This window comes from Entelurus aequoreus, linkage group LG16 (genome assembly GCF_033978785.1).
Source record: "Entelurus aequoreus isolate RoL-2023_Sb linkage group LG16, RoL_Eaeq_v1.1, whole genome shotgun sequence".
Classification (NCBI taxonomy): Eukaryota; Metazoa; Chordata; class Actinopteri; order Syngnathiformes; family Syngnathidae; genus Entelurus; species Entelurus aequoreus.
In genome coordinates, this window is record NC_084746.1 from 10737156 (window position 1) to 10750590 (window position 13435).

The following is a 13435-nucleotide window of genomic DNA, read 5'->3' on the forward strand; positions in this document are numbered from 1 at the left end:
TACATTTAATGGAGAGTAACTTGTAACTTAGCTATTTTTAATGGAGAGTAACTTGTAGCTTAGCTACATTTAATGGAGAGTAACTTGTAGCTTAGTGACATTTAATGGAGAGTAACATGTAGCTTAGTTACATTTAATGGAGATAACTTGTAGCTTATTTACATTTAATGGAGAGTAACTTGTAGCTTAGTTACATTTAATGGAGAGTAACTTGTAGCTTAGCTACATTTAATGGAGAGTAACTTGTAGCTTAGCTACATTTAATGGAGAGTAACTTGCAGCTTAGTTACATTTAATGGAGAGTAACTTGTAAGTTAGCTACATTTAATGGAGAGTAACTTGTAGCTTAGTTACATTTAATGGAGAGTAACTTGTAGCTTAGCTACAATTAATGGAGAGTAACATGTAGCTTAGCTACATTTAATGAAGAGTAACTTGTAGCTTAGCTACATTTAATGGAGAGTAACTTGTAACTTAGCTACATTTAATGGAGAGTAACTTGTAGCTCAGTTACATTTAATGAAAAGTAACTTGTAGCTTAGCTACAATTAGTGGAACGTAACTTGTAGCTTAGTTACATTTAATGGAGAGTAACTTGTAGCTCAGCTACATTTAATCGAGAGTAACTTGTAGCTTAGCTACAATTAATGGAGAGTAACTTGTAGCTTAGCTACATTAAATGGAGAGTAACTTGTAGCATAGTTACATTTAATGGAGAGTAACTTGTAGCTTAGCTACATTTAATGGAGAGTAACTTGTAGCTTAGCTACATTTAATGGAGAGTAACTTGTAGCTTAGTTACATTTAATGGAGAGTAACTGGTAGCTTAACTACACTTAATGGAGAGTAACTTGTAGCTTAGTTACATTTAATGGAGAGTAACTTGTAGCTTAGCTACATTTAATGGAGAGCCACTTGTAGCTTAGTTACATTTAATGGAGTAACTTGTAGCTTAGTTACATTTAATGGATAGTAACTTGTAGCTTAGCTACATTTAATGGAGAGTAACTTGTAGCTTAGTTACATTTAATGGAGAGTAACTTGTAGCTTAGTTACATTTAATGGAGAGTAACTTGTAGCTTAGTTACATTTAATGGAGATAACTTGTAGTTTAGCTACTTTTAATGGAGAGTAACGTGTACCTTAGTTACATTTAATGGAGAGTAACTTGTAGCTTAGTTACATTTGATGGAGATAACTTGTAGCTTATTTACATTTAATGGAGAGTAACTTGTAGCTAAGCTACATTTAATGGAGTAACTTGTAGCTTAGTTACATTTAATGGAGAGTAACTGGTAGCTTAACTACATTTAATGGAGAGTAACTTGTAGCTTAGTTACATTTAATGGAGAGTAACTTGTGGCTTAGCTACATTTAATGGAGAGCCACTTGTAGCTTAGTTACATTTAATGGAGTAACTTGTAGCTTAGTTACATTTAATGGATAGTAACTTGTAGCTTAGTTACATTTAATGGAGAGTAACTTGTAGCTTAGCTACATTTAATGGAGAGTAACTTGTAGCTTAGCTACATTTAATGGAGAGTAACTTGTAGCTTAGTTACATTTAATGGAGAGTAACTTGTAACTTAGCTACATTTAATGGAGAGTAACTTGTAGCTTAGTTACATTTAATGGAGAGTAACTTGTAGCTTAGTAACATTTAATGGAGAGTAACATGTAGCTTAGTTACATTTAATGGAGATAACTTGTAGCTTATTTACATTTAACACTAGAAGTCCCAGCATTTTTCTGTCTACCTAGAAGACCCAGAGAGGGGTCATTTGGCCCGACGCTTTTCCCGAATACACTAATCACTCATTTTGTTATGGTAATGAGGCTGTTAGGGGCAGTTTGTCTAGGTAGACAGAAAAATTATACATGTGGGAAATGCCGAAAGGAGCAATGGCAGTGCCAGGATTGTGAGTGACTGCTCAAATGTATGTCAGTCACGTTTACATGGACATGGTTTTTCATTCTTTGTAAATATGCTTTTTTCTTTGTAAATTTTTTTTTTTAAACTATTTTTGGCACACAAAAATAACAATTGCTTCTGCAACAACCCTCCACACCAAAACTGGGAAAACAGTTGCTTTTTCATTCTTTGTAAATATGTTTTGTTTTGTATTTTTTTTAACAATAAATGTCAGAGTGTTGATCCCTTCATTCTGTTGATCCTTGCAAAAACACACACAACCTACCTCAGAACTAAAGCTTGAGCTGTAAGGTCCCCTCCCCCACACAGGCTCAAGTGGCCCCCTGCCGTGTGCCACTAACAGCCACATTTTCATAACAAAAGGAGTGTCCACAGGGGGGACTAGGGGTCAAATGACCCTCTTGTGTGTTTTCTAGGTAAAAATGTCAATTGACCCTTCTCTGGGACTTCGCGTGTTAATGGAGAGTAACTTGTAGCTTAGTTACATTTAATGGAGAGTAACTTGTAGCTTAGCTACATTTAATAGAGTGTAACTTGTAACTTAGCTACATTTAATGGAGAGTAACTTGTAACTTAGCTATTTTTAATGGAGAGTAACTTGTAGCTTAGCTACATTTAATGGAGAGTAACTTGTAGCTTAGTGACATTTAATGGAGAGTAACATGTAGCTTAGTTACATTTAATGGAGATAACTTGTAGCTTATTTACATTTAATGGAGAGTAACTTGTAGCTTAGTTACATTTAATGGAGAGTAACTTGTAGCTTAGCTACATTTAATGGAGAGTAACTTGTAGCTTAGCTACATTTAATGGAGAGTAACTTGCAGCTTAGTTACATTTAATGGAGAGTAACTTGTAAGTTAGCTACATTTAATGGAGAGTAACTTGTAGCTTAGTTACATTTAATGGAGAGTAACTTGTAGCTTAGCTACAATTAATGGAGAGTAACATGTAGCTTAGCTACATTTAATGAAGAGTAACTTGTAGCTTAGCTACATTTAATGGAGAGTAACTTGTAACTTAGCTACATTTAATGGAGAGTAACTTGTAGCTCAGTTACATTTAATGAAAAGTAACTTGTAGCTTAGCTACAATTAGTGGAACGTAACTTGTAGCTTAGTTACATTTAATGGAGAGTAACTTGTAGCTCAGCTACATTTAATCGAGAGTAACTTGTAGCTTAGCTACAATTAATGGAGAGTAACTTGTAGCTTAGCTACATTAAATGGAGAGTAACTTGTAGCATAGTTACATTTAATGGAGAGTAACTTGTAGCTTAGCTACATTTAATGGAGAGTAACTTGTAGCTTAGCTACATTTAATGGAGAGTAACTTGTAGCTTAGTTACATTTAATGGAGAGTAACTGGTAGCTTAACTACACTTAATGGAGAGTAACTTGTAGCTTAGTTACATTTAATGGAGAGTAACTTGTAGCTTAGCTACATTTAATGGAGAGCCACTTGTAGCTTAGTTACATTTAATGGAGTAACTTGTAGCTTAGTTACATTTAATGGATAGTAACTTGTAGCTTAGCTACATTTAATGGAGAGTAACTTGTAGCTTAGTTACATTTAATGGAGAGTAACTTGTAGCTTAGTTACATTTAATGGAGAGTAACTTGTAGCTTAGTTACATTTAATGGAGATAACTTGTAGTTTAGCTACTTTTAATGGAGAGTAACGTGTACCTTAGTTACATTTAATGGAGAGTAACTTGTAGCTTAGTTACATTTGATGGAGATAACTTGTAGCTTATTTACATTTAATGGAGAGTAACTTGTAGCTAAGCTACATTTAATGGAGTAACTTGTAGCTTAGTTACATTTAATGGAGAGTAACTGGTAGCTTAACTACATTTAATGGAGAGTAACTTGTAGCTTAGTTACATTTAATGGAGAGTAACTTGTGGCTTAGCTACATTTAATGGAGAGCCACTTGTAGCTTAGTTACATTTAATGGAGTAACTTGTAGCTTAGTTACATTTAATGGATAGTAACTTGTAGCTTAGCTACATTTAATGGAGAGTAACTTGTAGCTTAGTTACATTTAATGGAGAGTAACTTGTAGCTTAGTTACATTTAATGGAGAGTAACTTGTAGCTAAGCTACATTTAATGGAGAGTAACTTGTAGCTTAGTTACATTTAATGGAGAGTAACGTGAAGCTTAGCTACATTTAATGGAGAGTAACTTGTAACTTAGTTACATTTAATGGAGAGTAACTTGTAACTTAGTTACATTTAATGATGAGTAACTTGTAGCGTATTTACATTTAATGGAGAGTAACTTGTAGCTTAGCTACATTTAATGGAGAGTAACTTGTAACTTATCTACAATTACAGGAGAGTAACTTGTAGCTTAGTTACATTTAATGGAGAGTAACTTGTAGCATAGTTACATATAATGGAGAGTAACTTGTAGCTTAGCTACATTTAATGGAGAGTAACTTGTACCTTAGCTACATTTAATGGAGAGTAACTTGTAACTTAGCTACATTTAATGGAGAGTAACTTGTAGCTTAACTACATTTAATGGAGAGTAACTTGTAGCTTAGTTACATTTAATGGAGATAACTTGTAGCTTATTTACATTTAATGGAGAGTAACTTGTAGCTTAGTTACATTTAATGGAGAGTAACTTGTAGCTTAGCTACATTTAATGGAGTGTAACTTGTAACTTAGCTACATTTAATGGAGAGTAACTTGTAACTTAGCTATCTTTAATGGAGAGTAACTTGTAGCTTAGCTACATTTAATGGAGAGTAACTTGTAGCTTAGTGACATTTAATGGAGAGTAACATGTAGCTTAGTTACATTTAATGGAGATAACTTGTAGCTTATTTACATTTAATGGAGAGTAACTTGTAGCTTAGTTACATTTAATGGAGAGTAACCTGTAGCTTAGCTACATTTAATGGAGAGTAACTTGTAGCTTAGTTACATTTAATGGAGAGTAACTTGTAGCTCAGCTACATTTAATGGAGAGTAACTTGTAGCTTCATTACATTTAATGGAGAATAATTAATAATTAGATATAATTATTGAATATGATTAAAATTAAGTGTAAGGTGACTAATTCAGTGTTGATATTTGAGCGTTGAAAGTTGGGCCCGAGATGAAAAAGGCTAAGAACCTCTGTCCTAGAAAGCGTCGCCACGGCGACACACCAACACTTTTTAATTGGTCGTTTTATTAAAATCTGCACAGGTGTCCTGGGAAGTGACTACATCAACGCCAATTACGTGGACGGTTACAGGAAGCAGAACGCCTACATCGCCACCCAGGGCCCGCTGGCCGAGACGTTCGGGGACTTCTGGAGGATGGTGTGGGAGCAACGGGCCGCCTCCGTGGTCATGATGACACGCCTGGAGGAAAAGTCACGGGTGCCAAAAACACGATTTACTGACTTGACGCGTATTTGCAATATTGCTGAGCTTGATGTGGACAACGTGTGTGTGTGTGTGTGCGTAGATCAAGTGTGACCAGTACTGGCCCAGTCGGGGCACGGACACATACGGGACCATCCAGCTCACCCTGCTGGACACCATGGAGCTGGCCACCTTCTGTGTGCGCACCTTTTCCCTCCACAAGGTGACTTCTTTCTCCGTCCTGAGCTTGCAGTAACAGCCGCTGAAATCTAACTTCTTAGGGAAATGGTGCAACCAGGGTTGTACGGTGAACCGCTAGGTATACTAATGATTCACAAACGGTACTATACCACCTCTAAAAAGTACCGGTTCCCCTATTTAAAAAAAAATAATTTAACGGGCATGACAGCGCATTGTCACTTCGTGACATTGCTGGTTTTACCAGCAGAGGAGCATGTTCGGCAGCGCACACACACAGAGTACTTACAAGCAGACACAGTGTGTAGACAGAAAAGGGAGAATGGACGCATTTTGGCCTAAAAAGTAAAGATAAAGGTGAAGTTATAACACTGAAACACCCTCAGGAAGAGGTGCTTTAAGACATGGCTAGCTAGCTAGCGGCTAACATCCATCCTTAGCTACTTCTAAATCACTAATCCTGGCCTCTATGGCGACAAATAAAGTGAGTTTATTACAAGTACCATTATCACTGCAGGACGAGGAATAGCTAAACATGCTTCACTACACACTCACTCACCGGCGTCACAATGTAAACAAACGCCATTGGTGGATCTACACCTGACATCCACTGTAATGATACCAAGTACAAGAGCGTATCTAGTCAATATTATTGTGATTACATTTAAAAAAGAAATGGTGGCCTTGTGGGCGGGCTCAGCTCAGGTTAAAGGCCAGCGAGAAGAGAGCTCCACGCCCCCTCATTTATTTGGGCATTTCCTGATTACATGGCTGCAGCTGTTTCTAAGGGGAAGGGGTCATAAATAGTTGCCGCACTCAGTCACAAACAATTTAAAGAAAAGGTGCCTGGAGCGGTGTCAGGTCTGCTTTGTAGATCTCGGGGTCATGACAAGGTCTTCCTGTGGCTGTCCGATAGATCAAAGAAACCGACACCCCCATGTCCCATCCCATCGCACACAGTGGATAGGCCTTTTGCTTGATAAGAACAAAGACAGCTTTTGTCTTCTCGCAGGGGCAGCCTGAACTCGTGGGAAAACAAGTTATGTGATAACTTATGTACAATTATTCTGACCATAAGAGTGCGACAAATTGAAAAAAAAAACTAAAGCGAAAGGAGGGACACTAGAAATGGTGGCCTAGTGGGCGGACTCAGCTCAGGTTAAAGGCCAGCGAGAAGACAGCTCCACGCCTCCTCATTTATTTTGGCATTTCCTGATTACATAGCTGCAGCTGTTTCTAAGGGGAGGGGGGTCATAAACAGCTGCCGCACTCGGTCACAAACAATTTAAAGAAAAGGTGCCTGGAGCGGTGTCAGGTCTGCTTTGTAGATCTCGGGGTCATGACATGGTCTTCCTGTGGCTGTCCGATAGATCAAAGAAACTGACACCCCCACGTCGCATCCCATCGCACACAGTAGATAGGCCTTTTGCTTGATAAGAACAAAGACAGCTTTTGTCTTCTCGCAGGGGCAGCCTGAACTCATGGGAAAACAAGTTGTGTGATAACTTAAATACAATTATTCTGACCATAAGAGTGCGACAAATTGAAAAGAAAACTAAAGCGAAGGGGGGGGGCACTAGAAATGGTGGCCTAGTAAGCTTGCTCAGCTCAGGTTAAAGGCCAGCGAGAAGAGAGCTCCACGCCCACTCATTTATTTGGGCATTTCCTGATTACATGGCTGCAGCTGTTTCTAAGGGGAAGGGGTCATAAACAGTTGCCGCACTCAGTCACAAACAATTTAAAGAAAAGGTGCCTGGAGCGGTGTCAGGTCTGCTTTGTAGATCTCGGGGTCATGACAAGGTCTTCCTGTGGCTGTCCGATAGATCAAAGAAACCCACACCCCCACGTCCCATCCCATCGCACACAGTGGATAGGCCTTTTGCTTGATAAGAACAAAGACAGCTTTTGTCTTCTCGCAGGGGCAGCCTGAACTCATGGGAAAACAAGTTGTGTGATAACTTAAATACAATTATTCTGACCATAAGAGTGCGACAAATTGAAAAAAAACTAAAGCGAAGGGGGGGGGCACTAGAAATGGTGGCCTAGTAAGCTTGCTCAGCTCAGGTTAAAGGCCAGCGAGAAGAGAGCTCCACGCCCACTCATTTATTTGGGCATTTCCTGATTACATGGCTGCAGCTGTTTCTAAGGGGAAGGGGTCATAAACAGTTGCCGCACTCAGTCACAAACAATTTAAAGAAAAGGTGCCTGGAGCGGTGTCAGGTCTGCTTTGTAGATCTCGGGGTCATGACAAGGTCTTCCTGTGGCTGTCCGATAGATCACAGAAACCCACACCCCCACGTCGCATCCCATCGCACACAGTGGATAGGCTTTTTGCTTGATAAGAACAAAGAAAGCTTTTGTCTTCTCGCAGGGGCAGCCTGAACTCGTGGGAAAACAAGTTATGTGATAACTTATATACAATTATTCTGACCATAAGAGTGCGACAAAAGGGGGTGCGGGGGGGGGGGGGCACTAGAAATGGTAGCCTAGTGGGCGGACTCAGCTCAGGTTAAAGGCCAGCGAGAAGAGAGCTCCACGTCTCCTCATTTATTTGGGCATTTCCTGATTACATGGCTGCAGCTGTTTCTAAGGGGAGGGGGCCATAAACAGTTGCCGCACTCAGTCGCAAACAATTTAAAGAAAAGGTGCCTGGAGCGGTGTCAGGTGTTAATCAACCATAAATATAAATATCGGTGCAAACACACTCCACAATACTGCAGTCAAAAGATGTACTATTCAATAGAACCTAGTGTGCACTTCTTTCTGTAGTACATTGTGAATAATATCAGGCTGGACTTAGTGGTCAGTCAAAGGAGGTCGTCCCTCCCCAGGGTGATGAGATTTGACCAGTGTTGGACTCAGTGAGCATTTTGCTGAAGCCAAGCGTGTCTCTGTGGCCTACTTACAAACACACAAACCAGGCCAACCCTGGCTTTTAAGTCTACTGTCACTTCTCAGAAAGTCGTGTTGTCGTGAATCATCGCATCATAGAGGATCGTGTTTGTCGTACGGCCAAACAAAAATGTGTGAGGTGGGATCATCAAAGTGGGATCGTTCTGTGCGCTGTTTTTTTTTTTAATGCTAATTTGTCTTTCCACTTTTGTCATAGCACAGACATGACAAATAATGTCAGTACAAAATGTAACTAGATAATAACTAGCAGGATCATTACAATAGGCATGTTTCTATAATCAAGTAAAAATATATAATGTAATCAGAATACATTTGTAATTTTACCAAATGTATTTTTTTTTATTGCAAAAAATAATAAACATGGGACTAGGGTTGTCCCGATACCAATTTTTTGGTACCGGTACCAAAATATATATCGATACTTTTTGACACTTGTCAATATTTTTCTAAATAAAGGGGAGCACAAAAAATGTCATTATTTGAACAGCAAATCTTAGTGTACATGAAACATATGTTTATTATTGTAATTTATAGGGATGATGTTTGATAAGAAATTATCGAGTTCGAGCCCATTATCGAATCCTCTTATCAAACCGATTCCTTATCGATTCTCATCGAATCCAGATAGGTTGTTGTATATGGAAAAAAACACATTTGGTTTAACAAAAGCTCACTTTTATTTTATAAGAAAAAAATAAAAATAAATAAATATTGACTGTTACCCCCCTAAAAAAATAAAATAAATAAATATTGACTGTTGTTACCCAAAGTATATTAAGTGGGATTTTTCAGAAACACAAATATATACAGCAACACAAAAACAACCTGTCTCTGTGATCACTATAGCTGTATAAATAATAATATAGTGTTAAATAAAATCAGTCCCTTGGGCACAAAACTGAAAATAATACAGCTCTCCAAAAAGTGCACTTCTGCTGCTATTGGAACATACTAACTACACACACAGGCAGACAGCTAACAAACAATCCAAGACGTCTAATAAAGTTCCAAAGCAGATTAATCCATTTAGGCTTTTTATTGTTGTTGATCTTGCTTGGTCTTTTCCTATCTTTACTTTTGTCTTGCACTGGACTGTTATTTTTATTTTATTTTTAACTGAAATACACACAATGACAAATGTATAAGCTATGTGATTCAATTAACATACTGAAATGTAATACACAATATGTAAATATTAGCTTCACACAAATATACAGTACTATCATCAAACAAATACATCTGAGTGTTGAAACTATTTCGATGGTGGAAATACACGACTGGCAGCCATTTTAAGTCCTCAAAACATCCATTGAAACAGTGCACAAAAATCGTTTTTTCAATAAACATCTTACTATCAAATTTAACTACTTTCCACCTTAATATTGAGTTACATAAACAAGTTAAACAGTTTACTTACAGACTTATCTTTTCCAAGGCTTGTAAGAGCTAACACAACTTGTCTACTTCTCAATTGTCTCATGAACTGGACTAACATCGTCAACCCGGAAGTGCCCAAACTATTGACGCGTAGTATTTTCATATCGCCACAAGGTGTCAGTAAGAGTCTACAATCAAATGGGCATAACATCGCCGTTCCACAGGGCATTTCCTGTGGGAAGGGATTCATTCCCAGGGATTCGAATAAAAAACCAACTCTTTTTCTTTACTATAGTGGCCTCGATAACGGGAACCGGTTCTCAAAAAGGGATTCGAGTCCATGGAATCGGTTCTTTTCTTATCGAACAACCGGGAGAACCGGTTTCGAACATCATCCCTAGTAATTTAGTCCTTAAATAAAACAGTGAACATACTAGACAACTTGTCTTTTAGTAGTAAGTAAACAAACAAAGACTCCTAATTAGTCTGCTGGCGTATGCAATAATAATAATAATAATAATAATAATAATAATAATAATAATGAATTACATTTGTAACGCACTTCCCATTTGTTAAAATCTCAAAGGGCTACAAAGTATAAAACATTTTTTAAAAAATAGAAAGTTAGAATATATAACAAAAAAATTAAATAGAAATTGAAAACATGAAAAACACTAGATTAACACTAGATAAAACAGAAACATATACTGTATATAAAAAAATAGAGATAAAAGCATGAAAGCTCTGGATAAAACAGATATGCAGTAACATATTGTGTCATTTATCTACCTATTATTTTGTCTACATTATGAGGGACAAACTGTAAAAACGGATTATTAATCCACTTGTTCATTTACTGTTAATATCTGCTTATTTTCTGTTTTAACATGTTCTATCTACACTTCTGTTAAAATGTAATAATCACTTATTCTTCTCTTCTTTGATACTTGACATTAGTTTTGGATGATACCACACATTTAGGTATCGATCCGATACCAAGTAGTTACAGGAATGATCCTGGAACTACTTGGTCATATTCAAAGTGACAAGGGACATATTTACTGACTTTATAAACATAATATGATTAATTTTTTTTTGAACAGGAAAAAATCATTTTATGACGATAAAAAATATCGATGTAATTATAGTAGTATCGACTAGATACGCTCTTGTATTTGGTATCCACCCAAGGCATTTGTTTATATTTGCTGTTAGCAATGAGCTATTGTATCCTCCTACGGTGTGTAGTGAAGCATGTTTAGCTATTCCTCGTCCTCCAGTGATAATGGTACATGGAAGAAACTTACTTTAATCTGTCGCCATCGAGGCCAGGATTAGTGATTTAGAAGTAGCTAAGGATGGATGTTAGCCGCTAACTAGCTAGCCATGTCTTAAAGCACCTCTTCCTGAGGGTGTTATAACTTCACTTTTATCTTTACTTTTTACACCAAAAATGCGTCCGTTGTCCCTTTTCTGTCTACACACTGTGTCTGCTTGTAAGTACTCTGTGTGTGCGCGCTGCCGAACATGCTCCTCTGATGGTAAAACTGGCAATGTCACCACGTTACGACGACGCACCGTCACGCCCGTTAAAAATAAATAAATTATAAAATATGGGGAAGCGGTACTTTTTCAAACAGGGTATAGTACCGTTTTTGATTGATTAGTACCGCGATACCATACTAGCACCGGTACAACCCTACATGGGAGTAAATAAAGTCTAATATTATACTGTATTGTAGGTTAAACAAACAAAATTCAAATTTTTGACCTTTTTTAACATTTTGTATTTCGTCGTACGATATGAAAATCACCAGATTTGATCAGATCTTTCTTCCTGGTCACATGGCCACGTGTTGCTAGGCAGATTCTGTTGAGTAGAGGAGCTGCTCTGTATTCACTACAAAAACGTCTTGCCAGTGTTCAACATTTAATAATAATACAGCATGAATGACAGATGTCTGCTTCCTGTTTTGATGCCAGAGCGGCAGCAGTGAACGGCGAGAAGTGCGTCAGTTCCAGTTCACCGCCTGGCCAGACCACGGCGTTCCAGAGTACCCCACCCCCTTCCTCAACTTCCTGCGCAGGGTCAAGACCTGCAACCCTCCGGACGCCGGTCCTATCATCGCACACTGCAGGTACAAAATCACACACCATGACCTCGCAGTGGCACGGCACTGATACTGTCTTAGTGTTTCACAGCCGCCATCTGCTGGTTCAAAAAAGTCACTACATTTGGCCGGCTTGAAATAAAATTAATAGTTACCAAATATATATATATATGAGGCTTTTAAGTATACATTTCAATAACGGCACACATTTTTTTCACGGGCGATTAACTTTTGACTTTGACCCTCGGCCCGTGCCGTAGCGGGGGAGAATTGGCTGCTACTGATGAGCCACAAGCGAGCAAAAATGGACAACCTTTTTGGAAATATCCGGTTCAAAGCCATAAAAAGTTGTTCTGCAGACAAGAAAGGACTATTTTTCGCCGTGAGAAGAGACGCCTGCTGCGCGTGTCGTTCATAGGTGGGTGGTGCTTCACTTCCGTGTTCACATTAGGGTTAAGGTGCAGTGATAACATAACATTTATATTGTTACTGTGACTGATTCAGTAAGTAAGATGACATAAGTGATAACATAACATTTAGATTGTTACTGTGACTGATTCAGTAAGTAAGATGACATAAGTGATAACATAACATTTAGATTGTTAGTTACTGATTTAGTAAGTAAGATGACATAAGTGATAACATAACATTTAGATTGTTAGTTACTGATTTAGTAAGTAGGATTACAAGTAATAACAGAACATTTAGATTGTTACTGTAAGTAAGATGACATAAGTGATAACATAACATTTGGATTGTTACTGTGACTGATTTAGTAAGTAAGATGACATAAGTGATGACATAACATTTAGATTGTTACTGTGACTGATTTAATAAGTAAGATTACAAGTGATAACAGAACATTTAGATTGTTACTGTAAGTAAGATGACATAAGTGATAACATAACATTTAGATTGTTACTGTGACTGATTTAGTAAGTAAGATGACATAAGTGATAACATAACATTTAGATTGTTACTGTGACTGATTCAGTAAGTAAGATGACATAAGTGATAACATAACATCTAGATTGTTACTGTGACTGATTTAGTAAGTAAGATGACATAAGTGATGACATAACATTTAGATTGTTACTGTGACTGATTTAGTAAGTAAGATTACAAGTGATAACAGTACATTTAGATTGTTACTGTAAGTAAGATGACATAAGTGATGACATAACATTTAGATTGTTACTGTGACTGATTTAATAAGTAAGATGACATAAGTGATGACATAACATTTAGATTGTTACTGTGACTGATTTAGTAAGTAAGATGACATAAGTGATAACATAACATTTAGATTTTTACTGTGACTGATTTAATAAGTAAGATGACATAAGTGATGACATAACATTTAGATTGTTACTGTGACTGATTTAGTAAGTAAGATGACATAAGTGATAACATAACATTTAGATTGTTACTGTGACTGATTCAGTAAGTAAGATGACATAAGTGATAACATAACATCTAGATTGTTACTGTGACTGATTTAGTAAGTAAGATGACATAAGTGATAACATAACATTTAG

At 37.3% G+C, this 13435-nt stretch overlaps 1 protein-coding gene across 1 annotated transcript in view; it reads left to right on the top strand.

Moving 5' to 3' along the window:
- Positions 1–13435, top strand: part of LOC133630591 (receptor-type tyrosine-protein phosphatase S-like) — a 375093-nt gene that overhangs the window by 321814 nt on the left and 39844 nt on the right. The window contains exons 26-28 of the mRNA XM_062022176.1: positions 5138–5313; positions 5402–5521; positions 11770–11924. Of these exons, the coding sequence (XP_061878160.1) occupies positions 5138–5313; positions 5402–5521; positions 11770–11924 (451 nt within the window). The remainder of the gene's footprint in view (positions 1–5137; positions 5314–5401; positions 5522–11769; positions 11925–13435) is intronic.